Here is a 27,288-nt window from a genome sequence, read left to right as displayed (position 1 = left end):
GCTGATTTGTGCAGAATAAAATAGAGAGGGATGTAGTTTATATTAAATGTCAGTGGAACATTGCATACAGATTATTATTAAATCAGACAGTGTTTTAGGTATAGAAATAATCACCAGCTAGATATCATTTCATTTTGATTAAATTGTGGCTTGAATACTGGGCTTCAGAAATAATGTCAAATGTTTATAGGAAGCCACCACAAAAAGCACCTAGAACTCACTAATGATCTATAAGGAGCAATGACTAGAGAATCTAGTATTCAATTTCTCAACCAGAGCTTAGCTATAAATATGTTTGACTTTTAGAAATTATAGCAAGAAATATTTTATTTTGTCTTTTTTTCTTTCAGCTTTGACAAAATGGCTAAATATGACCTTCCTTCCACAATTGACTTCATCTTAAAGAAAACTGGACAGGAAAAGCTACATTACATTGGCCATTCCCAGGGCACCACCATTGGTAGGTAAAAGCCGTCCAAGTAGGTGGTTTAGTTGGTGTAAACCTCTTTCTAGTGTTTATACAGGCATGTTGGACATTGTGCTAATCACTTTCCATCATCATATAATGTAATGTATAGGAACCAATGGTATAAGAACAATTATTCCTGTTTACATGAGGAAACAAAACAGAAGTTAAATAATTTGTATAAGGTAACATAGTTACTACAAATAGGGTATCTCAGATATAACCCAGGCACTCCGACTCCCAAGCCCATGCTCTGAACCATGTGCCACACAGGCTCTGGACTGAATTGATTTCACCCACTCAACCGTATTATTGGAGCATCTATTATGTGTCCTAGAATAGAGCAAAAATAAAATAGACCAAAATGTTTTCTTCCTACTACTGATAAACTAGTGAGAGGAGGTAGAGAAAATAATAAAGATTAAAAAGTGAAATATAAAGTATGGTAGATAATGATAGGCTGTAGAGAAAAATAATAAATCAGTGAGGGATACAGGGGGGCATCAGAAGGGTTCACAAGAATTTAGGTAGGGAGCAGCACCAACCACTCTCTAAGTAACAACATGAAGGAGATCAGGGAGTGAGTCACGAGCACTGCAAACCTGGAACACTGATATTCCAGGAAGAGGGACAGGCAAGTGCAATGAGTCTGAGACTGGACTACACTTACCATGTTTAAAATATGGTAGTAAGGCTATTCACTGTGTATATTAGTCATACTAAGACAGAGAGGCAGACAGAGAGAGGAGGCTGGGGGAGAAGTTTAGGAGGGAGGACTGTTCATGCTTTTTGGCTGCCGTAAGAATTTCAGCTTTCACTTTAAGCGAAAGAGGAAATTACAGAAGAGTTTTGAACAGAAAGATTACATGATCCTAACTATTGATCTACAGAATCTAGAGTATGCGATGCTGTTAACAGGATCCTCCAGTTTCTGAAGGGGAACAAGGGCTGGAGCAGAGAAACCAGTTAGAGGACTCTTACAGTTACCCATACGAGAGATAATAGTGACCTCGATGAAAGGGTATGGGTACCTGGGGAGTTAATAATAAAGATTAGGCTCTCTGTATATTATGTATATTAAACCAATTAATTATAGACTGAGCTATTTACTGCATGTTGGTATTTGAATTGTCTTAGCTACTCATTTCTCAAACATTTACTATTTACCAAGTATCCTGGTAAATACTTCACATGATTATTCACCTTGTATAGTTCCTATACAACCTAATGAAGCACTCATTATTATCCCCATATTTCAGCTGAGGAAACCGAGGTTCTTAGAGTTTAGGTGACATGTCCAAGGTCACAAAGTTGATAAACCACAGAGCCAGTATTCAAATCCTATTTAGTCACATTTCAAACTAATGCTTTTGACTTTTATGTTCAGATAGCCTACTCATTTTAAAGTTAATTATCTCATTTGATGATGAATTTAAATTGATGTATTTAAGTGATGTATTTATGTATAGTATAAATAACTTTTTTTGTCACCATATGATTATCCTAAAGTTGGCCTATTTTTATGTCAGATAAAAGAGTTTATAATAACCTTTTAAAAGTTCTAGCCTCATGTTATATGGAGAATCTATGAAAATAAAACAAATGCTGAAAAATACCAAAATCTAATCACTTGGGATAAGCAGAAATGGTCAATTTCTCAGTTTCCTCAGATGGCAGTCCTATTAAACCCTAAATCATGTCACAGTTGTAACATTCGCACACACATACACACACTCCCCCCTTTCTTTGTTATTCTGTTTTAGGTCTTATTGCCTTTTCTACTAATCCCAAACTGGCTAAAAGAATCAAAGCCTTTTATGCATTAGCTCCAGTTGCTACCGTGACATACATGAAAGGACTGTTGAAAGAACTTCTCCGTATTCCTCCACTCCTTTTGAAGGTACATGATTCTTTTTAAATGAATGTAAGATATTGAATTGTCTTTGGATTTCAAGGTGATGGAAAGAAACAAAACCACTTGGTGAACAATCATGTTTACATCCAGAATGGAAATGTATGCATTTATTATACTATTTCTTGAATAGCACTGACCATGTTTGAATCCCCACTACAGCTTGTGAGATCCCTGTATATTTCTTTGTTCTTGATTACTTTGCATGGCTTGGCAATGCCTTCACAGATGTTTCACTTACCAAACACTCCACACAGCTCTGTCAAGACTGTGATTCCACCTCTGATGCAAGGGAAGAGAAATAGAAACAAAACAAAATAGTCCAATAAGAACTGAAACTAATTGAGCCAAGGAAACCAGTAAGAGGAAGAACAAGATAGGAAGGGAAGGAAGGGGTAGAGGAGAGAAGGGAAGAGAAAGAAATGAAAGCAAAAGGGAGAAAAAGAAAAGTAATGGTTGAGTGAGACCAGGACTTTAAGACCACTCTTCAGATACTCTTGGCTTTCTAAGCCCTTTCATAAGAGCTCCGGTCTCTTTAAATAGGGATTTCATAGGGTGGTACCATAGATTTCAAAAGCATAAATATTAACTAGCTATACATACCAAAAAATTAATATTTATTTTTTCCAAAGACTAATCATCTATTTCTCCCATCCACAGAACCAACACATGCAGTTCCCTTTAATAGAACAGTTTAACCTCAAACTATACAATGGAATGATGCCATTGCCTTGTCTGATTTTGTACTATTCATTTCTTTTCACTTGTAATAATTAACATGTGTGTCTAAAGCCTAAGAAACTTTATTTAGAGTCTAAGATTTTATTCAAAATGTAAGATTTCATGATGATCCTGGCTACATGGATGCAAAACTTATTTTCTACCGGCACTACATTTTCTCACAGGCAATGTAGAGAGTGATAAAAAAACTAAACAAAAACAAAAAAACTCCACAAGCCCTTAAGTCAGAGGCTTGGGGCTTGGGTCATAATTCTAGTTCTAATAAGTTCTAATAAGCTCAAGATCACTAATAATCATTAACCTCATGCTTTCTCCTGTGTATAAGATAGGGATGACAAAAGAAAAAATGTCTATATTCCTCAAGAAGCATTGGGTCCAATCCTTTCAATTATTAAATTACCTAGCTGCATTTCTCTCTGAAGACGTGGCTGAAAATATGGCTCTGAGTCACCATTGCCCTTTCTGATCTTTTCATGATTTATTGTTGAAATCACACATCTTGACACTTAGTTGTGACATTCTGCCATACAGTTTTATGATTTTATTTCATAACTCTTATTACACAAACAAGACCCTTTGTGTCTCATACTTTTCAGCAATCAGTATGGTTCTCAATGCAGCCATAAATACCCAATATTAACATATGCTCTGCCCATTCCACAACTTATTGTGGGATTTACATGAAAGTATTTGAAATTCCTAAAACAACATAAAATTATGAAAATATCAACAACGTATTCATACCTGTACCAGAAAATTAGACAAATTAATAAGTCTTTTCTGCAACTTGGTTTTCTAATCCTCTAATGCTTTTCTTTTTCAGATTATTTTTGGTAACAAAATACTCTTGCCACATGATGATTTTGTTCAATTTTTAGCCACTGAAATATGTTCCCGTGAGATACTAAAGGTCCTCTGCACCAATGTTTTATTTCTTTTTTCTGGATTCGATGCTAAGAACTTCAACATGGTTTGTATGCATTAAAGTTTCTATTCTGAATATGTGGAGCAACATTTTTTGATTTCTTGTCCCATCATCACTTAAAAATGGTAATTTATCAGAAATAGCAGTAGCTTCAAAATGTGTACATGATATGCAGAATAGCCCAAGACAAATCACAGGTCATTTCTCCCAATTTTGTCCCCTTGAGGTTGCGTCCATCACCCTATTGTCCCTTAATGTAGGAAAAAAAATACAACTTACTATATATAATGACCTTTATTTATATGTACACTCACACACACAATTCTGCAAACCAAAAGGTTTGTGTGTGAGCAATTTATTCACTGCCCCTTGGCACTGAGTAGAGAAGAATAGAATGCTGAGGATTTAGACTAATGACCTAGATTAATGTCTCTGGCTCTATGCTACAACTGTCTGAGTGACATTGGACATTTTGCTGAACTCATTTGAGTCCCAATTTGCATTTTGATAAAATAGAAATGATAACTCCCCTCTATGAGTAGTGCAAATTATGAGTTAGCCTGTGCAATTGCACTTTGTAAGCTTTAAAGTGGTATACAATGGTGTTATTCATATACTTCCATCAAATGCTGCCCTTAAATGCTTGAACTGGATCAGAAATAGTTACACTAGAGGTTTGAGAAACTGAATATAGTTCTAAGTGTGAATGTGAACATATGTGTTTTCTTTCTAGAGTCGTGTGGATGTGTATTTAGCACATAATCCAGCGGGAACTTCTGTTCAAAATATAATCCACTGGCACCAGGTATCATTTCTCAAATGCCATTCAATTATTTCAAGCACATTCTTAAAATATTCTATCAAATGCTCCTGGTGAGAAATTTTCCTGGCATGTGACTACCAGCTGAAAATCACCATCAATCCATGTGAATGTAAATCGTGTGGGAACAGGTACTCTGGTCAGTAAAGAAATGAGTAATTTTTATGAAAGCAAAGCTGCATATAAACTTGCATGACTACCTTGTTGAATGATTAATAGATTTTATTTTAAAATAAAAATTGTTTTAATAATAGTTTTAATTTAAAGTCACACTACTTGGAAGTGTTTGAATTTTATTTTTCACATAGCAAGCAGAGTTTATATTTCCTCGTGTCCTTAATTTCTCTACATTAGGTTTCTAAGTCTGGGAAGTTGCGAGCTTTTGACTGGGGAAGCATAGTTCAGAACACAATGCACTATAATCAGGTAAGCTTTTCCAAGTTGAAATCATTCACATTTTGAAAGACAAATGCTTAAAATGTTAAAGATAAAATTACGATAACTGCATACATCTGGAGGAATGTTGGTGGTTATTCCTATCCATAAGGAAATGATAAAGCAGAGACATATTCCCTTGTAATTCCTTCATCATGTCAAGCGCCACCCCTGTCTCTCGTTCTTGAGTGTGCTCTCATGCTCCAGTGGCTGGGCTCATTCAGGCTGCCCTCAAAATACCACATCGCTACATATGAGAGACTTCTTAGAATTTAATCACCCTCATCTCATTAGATGGACCTGCTATGTATCCCAAATCCCCTGTCTGCTGTTCTCTCCTTTCTGAAGTGCATTAACTAATATAAAAAACAAATAATTCTAATTGTTCATGAGATGAAGCTAGAATCTCTGGTCTTTTTATTTTTTACTTTTATTTTATGACCCTAAATGGCTTCTTTAGAACCTTAGTCTCCCCTGGCCACACATTGCACAGTTCATCAGTGAAATCCTTAGTCTGAACACCAGAGGGCAGTTAGTACTGTATTTATAAATTTATAGCTTCATTACCAAGTTAATTTTTTTTAATTTTTGATTTATTTATTGTTTTTCTATTACAGTTGCCCCACTTTTTCCCCCATTGCTCCCGCCCACCACCCAGCCCACCCCTTCTCCCACAGTCAATCCCCACGCAGTTGTCCATGTCCATGGGTCATTTATACTAGTTCCTTTACTAAACCCTTCCTTTACTTACTCCCCTTCTCTCTCTCCCCCACTCTCCCCTGGTAACTGTTAGCCTTTTCCTTCTTTACATGCCTCTGGTTCAATTTTGCTCATTTGTTTATGTTGTTCATTAGTTTCCTATACTAGGTGATATCGTATGGTATTTTTCTTTTGTTGCCTGGCTTATTTTGCTAAGCATAATTCTCTCTAGTTCCATCCATGTTATTACTAATGGTAGGAGTTCATTCTTTCTTTCCACTGTATAGTATTCCATTGTGTAAATGTACCACAGTTTTTTTTAATGTATTTCATTGATTATATTGTTACAATAGTTCCAATTTTCTCCCCTTTACTCACCTCCACTCAGCATCTCCCTCCCCCAGAAATCCCGCCCCAAGTCCATACCCATGGTTCGTGAAAAATAACTATTCCTCCCTCTCAGATATTAAGACCCTTTGTAATATTGTAAAGGACAATGGGCGAAGGTCTCAAGCTCCTCTAGCTGCTTCAAGCTGGACATGGTCGTCGTCCTACCTACTCTTCAGTCCAGAAAACCCTAATAATAGTGGGGGTGTGGAGGGGAGGGTGGCCTTCCCACACGGGGAAGGATCATGCAGACTACCGGTCAGTTGGCTGTCCCCGGACAATGGCGTGCTTGGTTTACTAGGCTGGCATCCTTGTTGTGTTCTGGGGGCGAAAAGGGTTAAAAGACATCATTCAATCCATAACTACTAGATGACAAAAGGCAGGGATTAATTTTTCAATGTTCCACATTAGGAGAAAGAAGAAAAATAAAAAAGTAAACAAGGGCTTCTTTGGAGGAAGGTGTGCTAAGCACCTCTTACCTGTCCAAAACCCTTTTGCCCACCATACTTAGTTTGGGCTGAGGGAAATAGTTTAGGTTTCCCCCCTCTCAGACCTCTGGGCCCTTTCTGTCCAAGCCATTAAGATAGAAAAGAGAAACCAGTTTTAAAGTGAAGCCCACAGACCACCCCATTCTTCAGCAACCCAGCCATTTAGTTCAGCCAAACCGTTGAGTCTCAGGAGACAGTGCTGCAGAGAGGATTAAGTGAGGCTTATGCATACAGACAATCACTCAGGTAATGCGGACATAGGCTTATGCCCTTTGAAAACAGAAAACACATGTTAATTTATGTAACAGAGCCCACAAACAAGTCTCTAAATCTGTAAGACTGTCTTATTGGGAAGACATCCAGTTGCAAGGCACTTGACATTCTACTTGCCTGCAACTTGAATATCTTTGATGATATCACAGACATGGTTTAATTTTCAAGTGAAACAATATTTTAAATGAAAAGAAACTTTTAAGACGGTTAGCTGCACTACTTTATAGTCTACCACTGACCATTGTGATTTTCCTTGAATAATGATTTTTCTCCCTAAGATTACCCTCCTTGTCATTAAAGGGACTGCATTAAGTCCATTTTTAATTTTTCCTGTTCATTTGCATAAACACAACAAGAGCAGCAAATGATCACTTATGATCTTTAGTTCTGCTTTGCTGGAACTTACGCAAGGAACATTTAGGGTGAGCTTCAGTCTGCCCTTCAGGGCACAGAAGCAGAACCACATACGTGGCATTCATCCTTGCCTGTACACACCTGTCCTTTCCAAGTCTTTCTGGTTTTTCATTGTGCCTTAAGGTCCCTTCTAGCCATCTTTCAGGAAAACAACCTTTGTTCCTTCCCTGGAAAGATTGCTGTGGATCGCACAACCAACCATGGTACCAGGCCTTTTATCTTGTGGGCTTTTATTACCTTTGAAATTCTTTCCCAGTTCTCAGGGCTTTTTGGTAACAACCTGAGCCCAAGTATGTCTCCTTTAGGCTTGACATTCCAGTCAAAGACTTTGTCAAAAAATAAATAAATAAATAAACCTCTATTAACAACTGGTCTTATTAATTTTATGCAAAGAAACTTATGTCATTACTTACTTGTTTAGAATGCCAAACTCTGGAGGGATCAGATAAGGATAAAAATATAAAACGTGAAGAAAAATCTTTGTCCTAATATTCACTGAACTGGCATTTCCATTCTTCATATTTTCATTTTTCCCCCACTAAAAAAAAGTTTTTGTTTGTTTTTCCATTACAGTTGTCTCACATTTTTCCCCCTCTTGCTTCCCTGCACCCTGCTCCTCCCTTCTCCCACATTCAGTCCCCACTCAGTTGCCCAAATCTGTGGGTCATTTATACATGTTTTTTGACTTGACCTTTCCCCTTCTTACCCTCTTCTCCCCCCCCCCCCTTACTGTTAGTCTATTTCTTGTTTACATAGCTTTGGTTCAACTTTGCTCATTTGTTTGTGTTGTTCATTAGTTTCCTGTAATAGGTGACAACATAAGGTATTTTTCTTTTGTTGCCTGGCTTATTTCGCTAAACATAATTCTCTCTAGTTCCATCCATGTTGTTGCAAATGGTAGAAGTTCCTTCTTTCTTTCTGCTACATAGAACTCCATTGTGTAAACGTACCACAGTTTTTTGATCCACTCATCTACAGATGGGCATTTAGGTTGTTTCCAGCACTTGCCTATTGTAAATAGTGCTGCTATGAACATTGGGGTGCATAGGTTCTTTTGAATTGGTGTTTCTGGATTTTTCAGATATAATCCTAGCAATGGAATTGCTGGTTCAAAAGGCAGTTCCATTTTTAGTTTCTTGAGGAAATTCCAAACTGTTTTCCATAGTGGCTGCACCAGTCTGCATTCCCACCAGCAATGCACCAGGGTTCCCGTTTCTCTGCATCCTCTCCAGCACAAGTTGTTTGTTGATTTGTTGATGATGGCCATTCCGACTGGTGTGAGGTGGTATCTCGTTGTGGTTTTTATTTGCATCTCTCTGATGGCTAGTGATGTTGAGCATACTTTCATATGTCTATGGGCCCTCTGTATGTCTTCTTTGGAGAAGTGTTTGTTCAGGTCCTTTGCCCATTTTTTAATTGGGTTGTCTGTCTTCTTGGTGTTGAGTCGTATGAGTTCTTTATATATTTTGGAGATCAATCCCTTGTCTGAGATATCATTGACGAATATATTTTCCCATATGGTTGGTTTCCTTTTCATCTTGCTGATGTTTTCTTTTGCTGAGCAGAAACTTTTTAGTTTGATGTAGTCCCTTTTTTTTATTCTTTCCTTTATTTCCCTTGCCTTAGGAGATATATCAGTGAAAATGTTGCTACGTGGGATATCTGAAATTTTGTTGCCTATTTTTTCTTATGGTATCACGGCTTACATTTAAGTCTTTGATCCATTTTGAGTTTATTCTGGTGTATGGTGTAAGTTGGTGGTCTAGTTTCATTTTTTTGCATGTCCCTGTCCAGTTCTCCCAACACCATTTGTTGAAGAGGCTCTTTTTACTCCATTTGATGTTCTGTCCCCCTTTGTCAAATATTAGTTGACCATATGAACCTGGGCTTATTTCTGGGCTCTCTATTCTGTTCCATTGATCTGTATGTCTGTTTTTATGCCAGTACCAGACTGTTTTGATTACAGCGGCCTTGTAGTATAGTTTGATATCAGGTATTGTGATTCCTCCTACTGTGTTCTTCCTCAAAATTGCTGTGGCTATTCGGGCTCTTTTTTGGTTCCATATAAATTTTTGAAGTATTTGTTCTAGGTCTGTGAAATATGTTGCTGGTATTTTAATAAGGATCGCATTGAATCTATAAATAGCTTTGGGTAGTATGGACATTTTAATGATGTTGATTCTTCTCATCCATGAGCATGGTATATGCTTCCATTTATTTGTATCTTCTTTAATTTCTTTCTTCAGTGTTATGTAGTTTTCTGAGTACACGTCTTTTACCTCCTTGGTTAAGTTTATTCCTAGGTATTTTATTTTTCTTGTTGCTATGGTAAATGGGATTTTTCTTTCAGTTTCTATCTCTGACTTTATTGTTCGTGTATAAAAATGCCTTCAATTTCTTAATATTGACTTTGTATCCTGCTATTTTGCCGAATTCACTTATTAGGTTGACTAATTTTTGTGTGGAATCTATAGGGTTTTCTATGTACACTATCATGTCATCTGCAAATAATGACAGTTTTACTTCCTCTTTTCCAATTTGGATGCCTTTTATTTCTCTTTCTTGTCTGATTGCTGTGGCAAGAACTTCCAAGACTATGTTGAATAGGAGTGGAGAGAGTGGACATCCTTGTCTTGTTCCTGATCTCAGGGGGAATGCTCTCAGTTTTTGCCTATTGAGTATGATGTTGGCTTCAGGTTTCTTATATATGGCCTTTATTATGTGGAGGTATGCTCCCTCTATTCCCATTTTGCTGAGAGTTTTTATCATATATGGGTGTTGTACTTTATCAAATGCTTTTTTCTGCATCTATTGATATGATCATGTGGTTTTTGTCTTTCATTTCGTTTATGTGGTATATTACATTTATTGATTCATCCCTGAGATGAATCTCACTTGATCGTGGTGTATGATCTTTCTAATGTGTTGCTGGATCCGGTTTGCCAATATTTTGTTGAGGATTTTAGCATCTATGTTCATCAGTGATATTGGCCTGTAGTTTTCTTTCTTTGTTGTGTCTTGACCTGGTTTTGGAATTAGGGTTATACGGCTTCATAGAATGAGTTTGGAAGTCTTCCCTCTTCTTGTATCTTTTGGAATAGTCTGAGGAGGATAGGAGTTAATTCTTTCCTAAATGTTTTGTAGAATTCACTTGTGAAGCCATCCAGTCCAGGGCTTTTGTGTGCTGGGAGTTCTTTGATTACTGCTTCAATTTCACTAGCTGTTATTGGTCTATTCAGACTTTCTGCTTCTTCTTGATTCAGTTTGGGAAGACTATAGGTTTCCAGGAATTTGTCCATTTCCTCTAGGTTGTCAAATTTCTTGCCATACAGTTGTTCGTAATAATTTCTTACAATCCTTCGTATTTCTGTGGTATCAGTTGTGATTTCTCCTCTTTCGTTTCTGATTTCATTTATTTGGGTCCTCTCTCTTTTTTCTTGATGAGCCTGGTTAAAGGCTTGTCAATTTTGTTTATGTTTTCAAAGAATCAGCTCCTACTTTTGTTGATCTTTTGAAATGTTAGTTTAGACTCTATGTCATTTAATTGTGCTCTGATCTTGATGATTTCCTTCCTTCTACTTGATCTGGGTTTTGCTTGTTGTTCTTCCTCTAGTTCTTGTAGCTGTAAGGTTAAGATTTTTATTAAAGATTCTTCTAGCTTTTTTAGGTAGGCCTGTAATGCTATGAACTTTCCTCTCAGGACTGCTTTCGCTGTATCTCATAGGTTTGGGATTCTTGTGTGTTCATTATCATTAGTTTCCAGAAAATTTTTGATTTCTTTCTTGATGTCATTGTTAACCCATTCATTATTTAATAGCATGTTATTCATTCTCCATGAGTTTGAATGTTTTTGAGTTTTTCCCTTGAGGTTGATTTCCAATTTTAAGCCATTGTGATCTGAGAAGATGCTTGATATAATTTCAATTTTTTTGAGTTTGTTAAGGCTTGTTTTGTGTCCTACCATGTGGTCTATCTTTGAAAATGTTCCATGTGCACTTGAGAAGTATGTATATTTTGCTTCTTTGGAGTGAAAACTTCTATATATATCGACTAAGTCCATTTGATCTAGAGTGTTTTTCATTGCCTCAATATCTTTGGTGTTTCTTTGCTTCGAAGATCTGTCCATTGTTGACAATGGGGTGTTAAAGCCCCCTACTATGAGTGTGTTGATGTCTATATCTTTCTTGGAGTCATTTAAAATTTTCCTTATATATTTGGGTGCTCCTAAGTTGGGTGCATATATATTTATAAGGGTTATATCTTCTTGATAGATTTTTCCCTTAAGTATTATGAAATGCCCTTCTTTGTCTCTTTTTATGGCCTTTGCTGTGAAATCTGTTTTGACTGATATAAGTATTGTTACCCCAGATTTTTTTTCATGTCCATTTGTTTGAAATACTTTTTTCCGTCCCTTTTCTTTCAGTCTGTGTGGACCTTTTGTTCTAAGGTTGGTCTCTTGTAGACAGCATATATGTGGGTCATTCTTTCTAATCCATCCAGCTACCCTATGTCTTTTAATTGGAGTGTTTAGTCCATTTATATTTAAGGTTATTACCGATAAGTACTTATTCATTGTCATTTTTCCCCTTTGTACTTGTGTTCTTCTCTGTCTCTCTCTGTTTCTTTATCTTCTTTTTTTTTAATGTGTTTTATTGATTATAATATTACATTTGTGCCAATTTCCCTTCCCTCTGCTCCCCTCCACCTGGTGGCCCCCCTCCCTCCAGTTGTCCCCCCCTTTTAGATCATGTCCATTAGTTGTGCATACAGTTCTTCCCAACCTCTCTCTGTCTATTCCATTCCCTCCTACCATGATCCTTAATTCCTATATCATCTCCCTCCCTCTCCCCATTCCCCCTCCCTGTTGACCTCCCCCCAATATGTTCCCCGTACCTATAGTTCTTTTTCCACTCTCGTTGCCTGTTTAGTTTGCCTTTGTTTCAATTCCCTAGCTTCTGTTGTTTCTTGTGATGCAGTTTTCATTTTAGATTTCATTGTCTTGATCCTCCTTTTTCTAAACCAGTCCCTTTAACATCTCATATAACAGTGGTTTGGATCTAATGAACTCTTTCAGTTTTATTTTGTCCTGGAAACACTTTCTCTGTCCTTCCATTCTGAATGACAATTTTGCTGGATAGAGTATTCATGGTTGTAGGTTTTGGATTTTCATTACTTTGAATATTTCTTGCCAGTCCCTTCTTACCTGCAGGGTCTCCCTTGAGAAGTCAGCTGATAGTCTAATTGGGACCCCTTTGTACATAATTCTTTTCTTCCCTCTTGCTGCTTTTAAGATTCTCTCTTTATCTTTAATTTTTGACATTTTGATTATAATGTGTCTTGGAGTGGTTCTCCCTGGGTCCAGTTTTTTTGGAACTCTCTGTGCTTCCTGGGCCTGTAAGTCTATTTCCTTCCCCAAGTCTGGGAAGTTCTCCTTTATTATATTTTCACTCAATTTTTCAAGTTCTAGTTCATCTTCCTCACTCTCTGGCAAACCAATGATTCTTATGTTGGGCCTTTTATAGCTGTCCCAGAGGTTTCTGATCCTCTCATCATTGCTTCCCATTTCCTCTCTCTGCATTGGTTGACTGCTTGTTCCTTCTCCATATTCCAGTTTGTTGAAATGAACTCTGGATTTTTTTTCCTCACCATCTGTCTCGTATGTGGTTTTGTTCCTTTCGTTATGAGTGTTTTTCGCTTCTTTCTCATCTTTTTCCAGATCTTTTGTGAATTCTGTAAGCCACCTGATAACAATGGCCCAGAACTGAGCATCTGACAGGTTTCTTATCTGTTCATCTGTCAGGTTCTCCATCTGTTGCCTGGTGAGCTGTGCCACCGGGATTTCTATAGTTGTCTGCCTCATTTTGACAGATGCATTTTGTTTTCTTGGGCCGGCTGTAGGGGGCAGTGCCTCTGTACTCGTAATGACCCAGCGACCGGCGCCGTTCGGCATCCTTACTTGCTGTGTCGTGGTGCTTTGTCGTCACAATCCAGCGACCGGTGCCTGTCTGCGACCTATTTCGCAGCCCTGTGGTGCTTTCTTTGGGGGCGGGGATCCAAGATGGATTCACACAGTTATTCCACTAGGAGACCAGGATCCATCCTCCCGCCCCCCTGGGCCTCACTGTTCAAGGCGATGTGGTGTCTGCTTTCCCCAGCGTTGGGGTCGCGAGCTGCCGGGGGTTCGACTGCAGCCGGGATTGTTCTCCCCGCCGCTGTCCCAGGTGCGACCGCAAACAGCGCCACCCTCTTTTGCTCTTACCTGCCCAAAGGGCGCCGCTGGTTTATAACTTCATATGTTGGGCTTCCGCGTAGTTTTATTTTCTGGAATTTGTAGTTATCCTTTGTTTTGAAGTAGTTGTATTCCTCTCTAGTTGTACAGGGAGACCTAGCGCGTCCGTCTAAGCCTCCATCTTGTCCGGAAGTCTCTTTATCTTCTTAAAGCAGACCCTTTAGCATCTCTTGTATTGCTGCTTTGGTGGAGATGTATTCCTTTGGCCTTCTTTTGTCTTGGAAACTTCTATTTCACCCTCCATTTTGAATGAGAGCTTTGCTGGGTAGAGTATTTAGGTTGTAGGCCTTTGTTTTTCATTGCTTGGAATATTTTTTGCCATTCCCTTCTGGCTTGTAGTGTTTCTGCTGAGAAATCTGAGGATAGCCTTATTGGAGCTCCCTTGTATGTTATTAGTTGTTTCTCTCTTGCTGCTTTTAGGATTCTCTCTTTGTCTTTGAATGTTGCCATTTTAATTATGATGTGCCTTGAAGTGGGCCTGTTGGGGTTCCTCTTCATTGGGACCCTTTGTGCTTCCTGGATTTGCGTGACTCTTTCTCTCCTCATGTGAGGGAAGTTTTCTGTCATTAGTATTTCAGAGAGGTTTTCTATCCCTTTCTCCTCTTCTTCTCCTTTTGGAATTCCTATGATACGGATATTATTATGTTTCATGTTGTCCTGCAGCTGTCTTAGAACCTCTTCAATCTTGTTCAGTCTTTTTTCATTTTGTTGCGTTGTCTGGGAGTTTTTCTGTACGTTGTCCTCCAGCTCGCTGATCCAATCTTCTGCTTCCTCTAGCCTGCTTTTAATTTGTTCTACTGTGTTCTTCAATTCAGAGATCATATTCTTCATTTCCTCTTAGCTCTTATTGATAGCTTCTATGTCCTTTTTGATGCTCGTGTAATTCTCTGTGAGTTCCTTGTAGTTTTTCTGTAGTTTCTTATAGTTTCCCTGGAGTTCTTTGTAGTTTCCGCTGAGCTCATTCAGCTTCTCCATAATCCATGTTTTGAATTCTGTATTTGATATTTTGCTCCCCTGTATTTCTTTTAGCACTCTCTCTGGGGATTCTACCTTTTCTTTTGATGGGGGGTTGTTTCTCTGTCTCCCCATTTTTGTGATTCCTATTGTTTGTTGTTGCTTCTTAGAATGATCTTCTCTTCCTGAATCTGCCTCTGGTAGCATCAGATCATGTGCCAGACTGGCCCTAGGCAGCCTATTGGAGACTTCCATGGATCCACTGCCTTTGTCTGTCTTCTTTAGTTGTTAATCTACTCAATCTGTGATTAGCCATCAGGCTTAAAGACCGTGGGTGTGACAGCTTAATTCCTGTAGGCAGAGCTTTTATTTCCTCTTAGTCTGACGCCACTTGCAGGGTAATGGTCTGTATGCTGTATTGGGGCTGAGTCAGCACTGGCTGGTCCTCGGAGGAGGTTAGTATAGCTTCCACTTACTCCTCCACACTCTTGGATCTCCATCTGTGCTGTCTTTGATGTTATTTCTTTAATCTGTCTGGTTGTATTTCAGCTACTCTTTGGTGGGTCTTTTTCTCTGGTTAGTTGATTGAGAGTCACATTGCCCACCTTGTCTTGAGATCTTTTGTGGAGGTGCTGCTAAAACATAATCACACAACCCGGGCAAGAAACCCACACCCTCCAATATCTCCCCCAACTACAATCTCACTATAGGCTGCAAATGAGCCCATATTAAAATACTTGTGGAGATATTGGGCCTCTTATTTTGTAGGAGAAACAGATAGGAGTGTTTTAAATGAAGGAAGGGTAATTTTTGAGCTGGAAGTTGATAGAGTAATAATATTAGCAATTGGGATGAATGTTATTTAAGACAGCAATTAACATTTACTCTGTATGTTTGAAAAGGAGGAGACGGTTACAGTGTGGAATGAGAAAGTGGAAGTGTATAGTATTAGGATTATATAATCAGTATATGCTATATGATTAGCGTGGGAGGGAGGATAGACACAACAGACCTCCAGGCAGACAGACGGTCAGAAATTGAAGCAGAGGGCTGAGGAGGTTAGAAGGTAGGAAACTGATTGAGAAAGAATTTTTCAAGAATAAAAATACAGAGTAGAAAATAGCAAGACAGGAAGGGAGAGAGGAAAGAAAGTAGAGAAGAGAAGGGTAGGAGAGAGAACGCAAGAAGAAGGGGAGGAAGAAGGGGGGGGACTGGATTAAAATTTTTAAAAAATTATATATTATAAAAAAGATTAGGAGATTAAAACATGATATAAAATTGCAAGATAGAGAGAAAGAGAGAATATATAGAGAGAGGAATAAGAGATGGGAAAGCAAGAGGATGGGGGAGGGAAAGAACACAGAGGAGGGAAGGAAATCAGGAGGAAGAGGAGATATTAGGGAGGGAAAGACTGAAATTGAAGGGTTGACAAAAGATAGGATGATGGAGAGAAATACAAGAGGGAGAGAAAGAAGTGAGGGGATGGGGTGGAAAGAGAGAAGGGGTAAGAATGGAGGGTGAAGGGAGAAGGGGATAGATTAGAATTGTAATTTGAATATTAGAAGAATAGAATATAAAGTGGAATAGGGAGAGAGAAAGAAAGAGAGAGAGAATATGTGTAGGGAGAGAAGAAAAATAAGGGCAAGGGATGAAAGAAAAATGAATGTAGACTGAAGGGGACAAAATTAAGGAAATTTAATAAAATTGAAAGTGCTTAGTGCAGAGAAAGGAGAGAGAGAGAAAGGGAGAGAACTTAAATTTAATAAGTTAACTGAGAATAGGATGCAGGGGAGACATGCTTAGGGGAGAGAAGGGAGGAAGAGGAGGGGAGAAAAAGGAGAGAGAATAAGAAAGGACGGGAGGGGCAGTTAGAGAGAGAGAGAGATAAAAGAATGAGAGGATTTTAACTCAATTCTACTTTTAGGCACAGTCTCTGAGTATTTTTGGTTTGTTTATTTTTCTGTTTTTCCTTCCTTCCTTCCTGAGTCCGCCCCTATTCAAAATTCCATGAGTATCAAATCTTTTCTGGTTGGTTGGCTGGCTGTGGGAGGGTTCTGTTTGATTCTGTTATTGTTAGTCTTTTATTTGTGGACCTACCTCCGCTCTGCTGTGAGCTGCGTTTAGTTGTCCCCTCCTGTGGCACCCTCAGCCCTCCTCAGGCTTGTCCAGCTACTCATTCCCTCTGTTGGTCCAGCCTGTGCCTGCCAGCAATCCCCGCCCTGCCTCCAGTTGTGTCTCTATTCCCAGGCTACAGCTTCTGCTCTCTTCCCTGTCTATATGCCTGCGCACCCTACCTCTCTCCCTGTTTCAAGACCGTCCCTTTGTTCTGCAGGACTCTGGCACAGTCGGTCAAAGTGCCGGGCCCAGTGGCCCTTTCCTGCCCCGGGCCTCTCCCCTAGTCTGGAGCTTTGCAGCGGCTTTCCTGCGGGGGCTCTTCCCCTTGCCCCAAAACTGTCTCTACTCCAAGCTACAGCTTTCGCTGACTTCCATGTCTATAGGCCTGCGCGCTCTATCTTTCTTCCCTCCCCAGCACCATCCCTTTGTTCTGCAGGAGTCTAGTGTGGTCGGTCAGCGCAGCGCTCTCCTACCCAGGAGCTCTCCCCAAGCCTGGAGCTCCGCAGCAGCCTTTCCCTGCAGGCCCTTCTCCCCGCCCTAAAACTGTCTCCACTCCAGAACCACCGCCTCCGCTCTCTTCCCTACTTACACACCCTGCACGTCCTATTTCTCTTCTAGCCCCAAACCCGCCTTTTGTTCTGTGGGATTCTAGCAAGACCCCTCAAAGTGCCAGGGGCATGCAGTTTTCTCTTGCTCAGGAGCTCTCCCCCGGTCCGGAGTTCCGCAGCAGCTTTTCTGTGCAGCCGGTCTCCTTGCCCCAAACCTGTCCCTTTGTTCTGTAGGGCCCTAGCGCAAGTGCTGTGCGTGCCTGGAGTGCCCAGCTTTCTGTCGGAGGTTGCAGCTGAGGAGGTTTCCCTGTAGACTCAGATCACACAGTTTCTCCCAGTCCTGGTTGTTCACTGTTCTCTCCCTCCTCTGGCTTTTTCGGCCAAATCCTCTCCCTAACTCCCTACAAGAATTCACTTATCGGTGTGCCCCTAGCAGGGGGAGCCTCCAAGCTAGTGAGCTCTCCGGCTTGGTAATGCAGACGCACCGAATCCCGGAATGACTCAGCCTGCAGTGTGTGGTAAACACCCCCACCCGCCTCCACGTTGCTCCCACGCTCTCCTCCCTGTTCACGCTATTGGAGATCCACACTCACTCAGTCACTCCTCTCCGCATTCGTTCCTGGAGTCTCTCCTTAACAGGAGCGAGCTGAGAACACTGTCCCTACTTCGCGGCCATCTTCCTCCCTCCTTACCACAGTTTTTTGATCCACTCATCTACAGGTGGGCACTTAGGCTGTTTCCAGCACTTGGGTACTGTAAATAGCGCTGCAATGAACATAGGGGTGCATAGGTTCTTTTGAATTCGGGTATCAAGATTCTTCAGGTATAATCCTAACAGTGGAATCACTGGTTCAAAAGACAGTTCCATCCATTTTTAGTTTTTTGAGGAAATTACATACTGTTTTCCACAGTGACTGCACCAGTTTGCATTCACACCAACAGTGCAGTAGGATTCCCCTTTCTCTACGTCCTCGCCAGCACTTCTGTTTGTTGATTTGTTGATGATGGCCATTCCAACTGGTGTAATGTGGTATCTCATTGTGGTTTTTATTTGCATCTCTCTGATGGCTAGTGATGTTGGCTTTCTTTTGTATGCCTATGGACCCTCTGTATGTCCTCTTTGGAGAAGTGTTTGTTCAGGTCCTTTGCCCATTTTTTAATTGGGTTGTCTGTCTTCTTGGTGTTGAATTGTATAAGTTCTTTGTATATTTCGGAGATGAATCCCTTGTCTGAGGTTTCATTGGCAAATATGTTTTCCCATATGGTTTGTTCCCTTTTCATCTTGCTGATGTTTTCTTTTGCTGAGCAGAAACTCTTTAGTTTGATGTAGTCCCATTTGTCTATTCTTTCCTTTATTTCCCTTGCCTTAGGAGATGTATCAGTGAAAATATTGCTACGTGGGATATCTGAAATGTTCCTGCCTATGTTTTTCTCCAGGACTTTTATGGTGTCACAGCTTACATTTAAGTCTTTCCTCCATCTTGAGTTTATTCTGATGTGTGGTGTAAGTTGGTTGTCTAGTTTCATTTTTGTGCATGTCCCTGTCCAGTTCTCCCAGCACCATTTGTTGAAGAGGCTCTTTTCATTCCATTTTATGTTCTTTCCTTATTTGTCAAATATCAGTTGATGATATAGACCTGGGTTTGTTTCTGGGCTCTCTATTCTGTTCCATTGATCTATATGTCTGTTTTTATGTCAGTACCAGACTGTTTTGATTACAGTGGCTTTGTAGTATAGTTTGATATCAGGTATTGTAATTCTTCCTACTGTGTTCTTCTGTCTCAAGATTGCTTTTGCTATTCGATGTCTTTTTTGGTTCCATATAAATTTTTGAAGTATTTGTTCTAGGCCTGTGAAATATGTCATTGGTATTTTAATAGGGATTGTGTTGAAACTATACATTGCTTTGGGTAGTATGGACATTCTAATGATGTTGAGTCTTCCCATCTATGAACATGGTGTATGCTTCCATTTATTTGTATCTTCCTTAATTTCTTTCTTCAGTGCTATGTAGTTTTTCGAATACAGGTCTTTTATCTCTGTGGTTAAGTGTATTCCTAGGTACTTTATTTTTCTTGTTGCTATAGTAAATGGGATTTCTGTTATAGTTTCTATCTCTTATATTTTACTGTTGGTGTACAGAAATGTCTTCGATTTCTGAATATTGACTTTGTACCCTGCTATTTTGCCAAATTCACTTATTATCTGGTCTTTTTAGACAATATCTTCTCTTTCATTGTCAGCCAGGGTAATGACTCCATGACACTTCCAGATACAAGAGAAGGATGGTGTCCTTGCAGGTCAAGGCTGGAAATCTTTTTCAGCAGAAGGCACCATGTGGTATAGGCAGACATATTGTGCACTCCTCCCACTTTTTGTAGCACAAAGCACCTAATTTTTGGAGTCTGCCCTATTTGAGGTCAATATGAGTTTAGATAATAACTTCTTTATCTCTACACATACATACAGGGAGCTATTGACAATATTTAATGGCATAATGTCAATAATTCCTTCTCTCAGGGTAAACTCTCAAATTACCACTGGCTAAATATGAACAAAGGAAATGCCTACATTTTTGGTGTGATTCTCTCCTTCTCTTCCTTATTCCAATCCCAATTTTTTTCACCCAGGTAGTAGCTGAACAAAAGTACCGATTTTCATCTGCTTCCATGACTCAATATTTAAAAGGGATTTGTGTCTTTTAACCACAATATTTTAGGTGTAGAATAGATAGCCCCCAACCTTTTTTACGCCTTTGTTATCTTTAAAGAGATTTTCAGAACACCACAGATCAAACATTGGTTGAAAACAATTTTTCCTCCCAACCATCACTTCACCAAGCCCTCAAAACTGAGACTTGATTTGAATCAATCTTTCTCCTGGCCTCTACCATCAATAACCAGAGGACTCCATGTTGGAGCATTAAGTGAGATCAAAATAGTCTAATCCCAAATCCACACTGTCTCCAAGAAAAGCAATATTAGCTCAGAATATCTTCAAGTATAATAAAGTATTAAAATACTAAGGAGAATTGCATATGGTCAAATCCTTTGCTATGACAAGTTGGCTTTTACATAAGGTGAGAATAGAAAAATGTAGTATATGGAATTACTTTTCTGGAGAATAGTGTATAAAAAACTAACAAAATTCCTTTGATAAATTGGCAGTGATTTTCTTATTAAATTGTCCTTCTTTATGAGCCTTTATAAAGACTATGTGTAAATGGCAATTTTTGAGAAATAGAGTATGGGGCTGATGATAGCTTTTCTCAGAATGTGAACCATAGGAAGTAAAATCAGGTAAGTATTTAACAAATTCAATTCCTTAATTGAACTTATCTAAAGCCTGACCATAATGGTAAGTCTTTACAAGGCTAAAATAAATGATTCAAGACATTTTGAGGAGATCATAGTTTAGAGTGTTTGGGGAGAAACAGTGTATTACAATTAGACTCCAATCAAGTTCACTACTTTTAGTGGGAGTGGAAATCTATGTTTTCAATTTGTAAGAACTGTTATTGAAAGCCTCACTATTCAAAATGTGCTTTAGGACCAGCCACATCAGCATCACCTGGGGACGCAGAGTCTAGGCTCTTCCCCAGATACACTGAATCAGAATTTTCATTTTGACAAGATCCCTAAGTGATTCACAGGCCTGTTAAATTTGAGAAGCACTGATTAAATCATATTGCATCCACTTTGCTCTGTAGATAAAGGTGATGTTCTCTGAGCAACCATTGCTTAGAATTTACTTATAAAAGTAGGTCATGACATTTGTGGCAACACAGATAAAACTTGAGGGCATTGCACTAAGTGAAATAAGTCAGACAAAGATTTCTTGTACGTGGAACCTAAAATAATAAATACAAAGAAAAAGAAATGAGCTCCTAGCTACAGAGAATAGATGGGTGGATGCCAGAGACAGAGGGTGTAGGGTGGACAAAATGAGAAAGTGAACTAAAAAGGTTACAAACTTCCAGTTATAAAATAAGTAATTCCTGAGAATGTAATGTACAGCACAGTGAATGTAGTTAATAATACTCTCTTGTATATGTTAAAGTTGCCAAGAAAGTGAATCTTATAAATTATCATCATTAGAAAAAAACAGCAACCCTAAAAACTGAAGATATTAACTAGATTTATTGTGATGATCTTTCACACTAACGCATATATCAAAACATTACGTTGTACACCTGAAACTAATACAATGTTTTCATACCTTGATTATGTCAATTATATCTCAATAAAAAATATATATGCTAGTTAATGTTTTATCATTTACTCAAAGAGTCAGTATAGGGATAAAGTTCAGATATCTATAAAAACTGTGATTCTTTCTCTCTTGTGTATTAGTCCACACCTCCCAACTACAATGTGACAGACATGAATGTGCCAATTGCAGTGTGGAACGGCGGCAATGATTGGGTGGCTGACCCTCGAGATGTGGAACTTTTGCTTCCAAAACTCTCTAATCTTATTTACCACAAGAAGATTCCTTCTTACAACCACTGGGACTTTCTCTGGGCAATAAATGCCCCTCAAGAAATTTACAATGAAATTGTTTCTATGATGGAAAAAGATAAAAATTAGTTCCGGATTTGAAGAATTATTCATTAACTTTTTTCAAACTATTTTCTTCTCTCACACATGATTTTCTGTATGTTTGAGATGCAATGCTTCTTGCTATAATTTTGACTTTGGAAATATATAGCATCAAAAACCTTTCTATTTGTCATTATTAATTGAAAATGATTTTTTGAATGTGATTTTCACTGAACAATTTATCTAGAAACGCTTGAAAAAGTACATTCCTGGAGAGATGAAACTTCTCTTCCAATCCTGTTATTCACTTTATCTTCTAAACTCAGCATAGATTATGACCCATAAGTCATGAGTGTTTCCAAAAGACGGCCTTTGGGGTGAGTACTGACAGCTGCTATGCATGCTTGAGATTGAGTGCATTGCTTTCTGTTGTCTACAATTGCTGAAGCTCAATCTTTCCATCTGCACAGTTGGGATATCACTGGCCCTTTTGCATGTTTAACTTCATGAAAAGGCTAATTAGGCTATAAACTGAGTTGAAGTCACCTCACTTTCACTTCCTGGGGTGAAGAGAACAAGGGTGGGTTAGGAAGAAACAGACAATCTTGGTTCAAAACATTGGGAAGTAAAGGATGTGTGATCCATTCCTACTGCTATTCTGTTCCCATCGCCCTGGACCTCAATCTCAAAACAGGTACCAACTAACCAAAAGATTTTAAAAATAACTGCCACTGTCCTGGCAGCCACAAGATCCAAACACATTTCCACGGATAGTTAAGTCAGAATGTACAACTGCCTGCAATTGATGCCCTGCACCCCCCCAAATAATGGCTCCCCCAAACTCATAAAATTTCCCTAAGCACAGCCTCATCTAAGAAATTCTATTAACCCCATAATATTGTGACCTCATATTTTATGCAATTCAGTTTTTTTTTTTTTTTTGATCCAACTTTTCATGGTATAGTAGGGTTTAATGTATAAAATATAAATAAGCCCAGAATACCTTGTATACAGCATAGTACAGAGAACAAAGTTCATATTCAGGGAAAATCTGTTAATGATTCTTATTATATTTTCATGTCCCTCAACATTTGTTAGAAAGCCTTAAGCTTTCTTATTTATTTTCATCCCACTGCCTTTATTTTTTAAGTGGAAACAAAAAATTTCTAAAAGATTATTTTCTATCCTACTTTTATACATTAGTTAAATTCCATGTTTGATGTGGTTTGCTTGCGTATAGTTTGAACTAACATAAACATCAAATTTGATAAAATCGGATTTTACTTTGGCTGCTAGTATTTATCATTTATTGGTAAATATATTGACAGCCACAGAAAATTTTGATTAACATGATTATGTGGAATTACTTCTGTGGAATGTTTGGATACTCTGAATTAGAACAAACAATCTAGTTTCAGTTGGTATCTGATTTCTAAGTAAAAATTGTAATAGCTATTCTTTCATATTCATTGCATCCATAGTAATAATTATTTTAATTCAGCTTATTTTAAAACAGTATTTTAATTTAACATTTAAAGAATTAGTAAATAAAATTTTCTAGTTGTTATTTCCTGTTAAAACACTTATATTTATTCATTTATATTTAGACAACTGCTCCATTGTACAATATGACAAACATGAATGTGTCAACTGCAACCTGGAATGGTGAAAGTGACTTGTTGGCTGATCCTGAAGATGTTAACATTTTACTTTCTCAAATCAGAAACCACATTTACCACAAAACTATTTCTTACTACAATCATATAGACTTTTTGTTTGGATTAGATGTATATCATCAAGTTTATTGTGAAATCATTGATATTATCAAAGGCCGACTATAAAAAGCATCATGCTTGTTTTGAAGAATCTATATACTTTTAAGAAAAGTCAATTATTTTTTCTTACTATGTATGTTTTTCCAGTTATTTAAATAAAATCTGAAATTTGTCCTTATATTTTTTCATTACCTTTAGGCCTTCTATTTGTTAAATCGGTGGCATTTATTATATAAGGGAAAATGACATATAATAACTCAGCCATAGGAAGTTCATTGACTGTCTAAATTGAATGTAAATAACTAAACAGAAAAAACAATAACCTTGAACATTTTTAACTACAAGAGATAGTTTTTTGAGAAAGATTTTTTTTTAGGAAATATGAGCATATATGATATTATAATAATAGACTTAGGAAGAATACCTGCTGATATGAAAGCTAATTTTTCTCTATTCTGAATGAATAGTAAAAACACTTTCTGAGCTAGATATAGGAGTTTGCCAGGGGAGGGGGGATAGTAAAGAGAGCCTTGATGCCAGTATAATGTTGTTGCTTTCTGCCACATTTTAGGCTAAATTCTAGAGGTGGGAAGATAGTAGAAACCAAGGAGGAAGTGTGCCTCACTCCCAGCGTGTATAGCCTGGAGAGATGGCACTTGCCTGTTCAGCTTAGTATGTGTTAAAAGCAACAGGGATGGGGTGGGGGGTGGGGTGGACCAGATTGTAAAAGAACAGCAATAAAATTTTTAAAAAGGCAAAAGTAAATGGATAAATGAATAAAAGTAGTTATTGACATATATTTCTATGTAAATAGACCTGAGGGTGGCTTCACAAAATATGCATTGCAGCTTAGTGCCTGAAAGACACACCAGAAAAGTGCAGACATGTTCAACAAGGTACAGCAGATGGGAAGATTTGGGATAAAGGAATACTATCAGTAAATGCAACATATATTACAGGAGTCACAGGCTGTGGTAAAACAATGGGTATCTGTGGCAATGCAAGGCACACTGTGGATTTATGCTTCAGGAGAGGCCAAACCTCTCTTCTTTTCAATTTTTAAGTAATGTATAACTTCACAGGCCTTTTGTAATTCCTGGGGAGAGCAATATGGAAAAAGGGAATTCTAGAACTGAGTGCGACTTTACCACATAAAAATTGAGATAATCTATAATTTATTGAATTGAAAAATTGAGTTTTCTACCTCAAACAAAATGGAGGTTGAAAGCCAAGTCAAGTTCAATTAGTTTTGAAGTTGCTAAATTTGTATTTAACACAAGTGTATGGACTTTAAATGCTGCTATACAAATATAAATGACATGTGTATAGATACTGAGAAAAAATAAAATGTATGTATATATTATTAATATAACCAAGAGGAGGCAAACAATAACTTTAAAGATCATAATTAAGGCTAAAGATTTTTTTTATATTTCTTTTTTTTTTTTTTTTTGGTAACCCTATTAAAATAGTAGAGCACTGAGAATATATATTTAGTGATCTTTAGAAAACTTCAAAGTTTTTGAATGATCCTCAGAAAAAGGCAAATGTAGACTTCCGGCCAAGATGGAGGTGTAGACAGACACGTTGCATTTCCCTCCACAACTAAGAAGGAATATAACTACCTCAAAACTAGAAACAACTAGAAGTTCCAGAAAATCAAACTACATGAAAGTCCAACAAACAAAGATATGAAGAAGAAATACTCATCCAGACAGGTAGGAGCGGCGGAGCTGGGGCAGAGAGGACGTGGGGTGGTGGTGGCAGTAGTGACAGCAGGTGGAAAGCACAATTGCACATCTTAAAAAGTTAGGAGGGACACCTGGGGAGCGTTCCCAGCTCCTCACCAGACCTTGCAGCTCACGATCCCAGCACTGGGGAAAATCAAGCCTCATTGCTTCTGACTGTGCAAACCAGTGGGGGTTGGGGCGGAGGCAGAAACTGCTGCTCTCTCAGCAGAGTCTGTTTCTTTAAAGGGCCCCCATGGTTCTAGAATGTCTGCAGACCCATCCACTCTGGGAACGATGACCAGGGCAACAGCTAGAGAGGCACCAGTCCCATATGGAAGTGGGAAAAGTGACTGGAAAAGGGGAGAGTGCTGGGCAAGCAGCATTGTTCCCTCTCACACCCTTCCCCCACATATAGCACCACAACATACAGCACCAAAACATGGTGAAACAGGTTGCCCTGTACTGATAAATCCCTAAGGCTCCACCCCTTGCAACATAACAGGAGTGACAGCTCTGCCTGGGACACGAACGTAAACAAACTCAGAAGCCTGTCAGAGAAGATAGAGAGGGAGATAGAGAAGTATGGCCCAAAGGAAGGAGAGGATCGGGATTCCAGTGGGAGAACTGAGTGACAAGGAGATAGCCAACCTAACAGATGAGGAGATAGCCAACCTAACAGATGCAGAATTCCAAACACTGGTGATAAAGATGCTCACAGGCTTGACAGATATACTTGAGTATGGCAAATGCATAAGAGAAGAAGTGAAGGCTATGCTAAATGAAACGAAGGAAAATCCACACAAAACCAATGGTGAAGGGAAGAAAACCCATGTTCAAATCGATGATTTGGAACACAGGAAGAAAAAAACAGTCAACCAGTGCAGAGTTAAGAGACAGAAATTGGAAAAAATGAGGAGAGGCTTGGGAACCTCTGGGACAACTCTAAATGTGCCAACATCCAAATCATAGGGATGCCAGAAGAGGAAGAGCAAGAAATTGGGAATTTATGTGATGAAATAATGGAGGAAAACTTCCCAAATTTTGCAAAGGGAATGGATAGACAAGTTCAGGAAGCACATAGAGTCCCAGGCGAGCTGGACCTGAGGGAACCCCACCAAGACACATCATGACTAAAATGCCAAAGGTAAAAAATAAAGAGAAAATCCTAAAAGCAGCAAGAGAGAAGCAGAGAGTTGCCTACAAGGGAGTGCCAGTAAGACTATCAGCTGATTTCTCAAAGGACACTTTGCAGGCAAGAAGGGACTGGCAAGTAGTATTCAATGTGATGAGAGGCAAGGACCTACAGCCAAGATTGCTCTATCCAGCAAAGCTATCATTTGGAATGGAAGGGCAGATGAAGTGCTTCCCAGACAAGGTAAAGCTGAAAGAGTTCATCATCATCAAGCCTTTGTTATACAAAATGTCAAAGGGACTTACTTAACAGAAAGAAGATCAAAACTATTCACACTGAAGTGACAACAAATTCACAACTATCAACAACTGAATCTAAAAAATAAGAACAAAATCCAACTAAGCAAACCAGAATTGGAACAGAATCATAGGTATGGGGATGATTTGAAGGATTGTCAGCTGGGAGGAGTTGGGGAGAGAGGTGAGGAAATGGTGCAGGGATTAAGAAGCATAATTGGTTAGTACAAAATAGATAGGGGGAAGTTAAGAATAATATAGGGAAGGGTGGAGCCAAAGAACTTATATTCATGACCCATGGACATGAACTAAGGAGAGTGGTATTGCTGGAGGGAAGGCAGGTACTGA

At 38.6% G+C, this 27,288-nt stretch overlaps 1 protein-coding gene across 3 annotated transcripts in view; it reads left to right on the top strand.

Moving 5' to 3' along the window:
• Positions 1–22,187, top strand: part of LOC150010045 (gastric triacylglycerol lipase-like) — a 37,489-nt gene extending 15,302 nt beyond the window's left edge. For 2 of the 3 annotated variants that reach the window (XM_090279266.1, XM_090279265.1), the window contains 6 exons: positions 351–460; positions 2,230–2,366; positions 3,943–4,089; positions 4,778–4,849; positions 5,219–5,290; positions 21,819–22,187. In XM_090279266.1, the coding sequence (XP_090135392.1) occupies positions 351–460; positions 2,230–2,366; positions 3,943–4,089; positions 4,778–4,849; positions 5,219–5,290; positions 21,819–22,055 (775 nt within the window). In that variant the 3' untranslated portion in view covers positions 22,056–22,187. The remainder of the gene's footprint in view (positions 1–350; positions 461–2,229; positions 2,367–3,942; positions 4,090–4,777; positions 4,850–5,218; positions 5,291–21,818) is intronic. The other variant, XM_090279267.1, reaches the window with a different exon arrangement.
• The last annotated feature ends 5,101 nt before the right edge of the window (positions 22,188–27,288 follow it).

This window comes from Furipterus horrens, unplaced genomic scaffold (assembly GCF_987537825.1).
Source record: "Furipterus horrens unplaced genomic scaffold, mFurHor1.1.pri manual_scaffold_5, whole genome shotgun sequence".
Classification (NCBI taxonomy): Eukaryota; Metazoa; Chordata; class Mammalia; order Chiroptera; family Furipteridae; genus Furipterus; species Furipterus horrens.
Note: the sequence above shows the minus strand (reverse complement) of the source record. Positions and strands in the feature narration are given on the sequence as shown.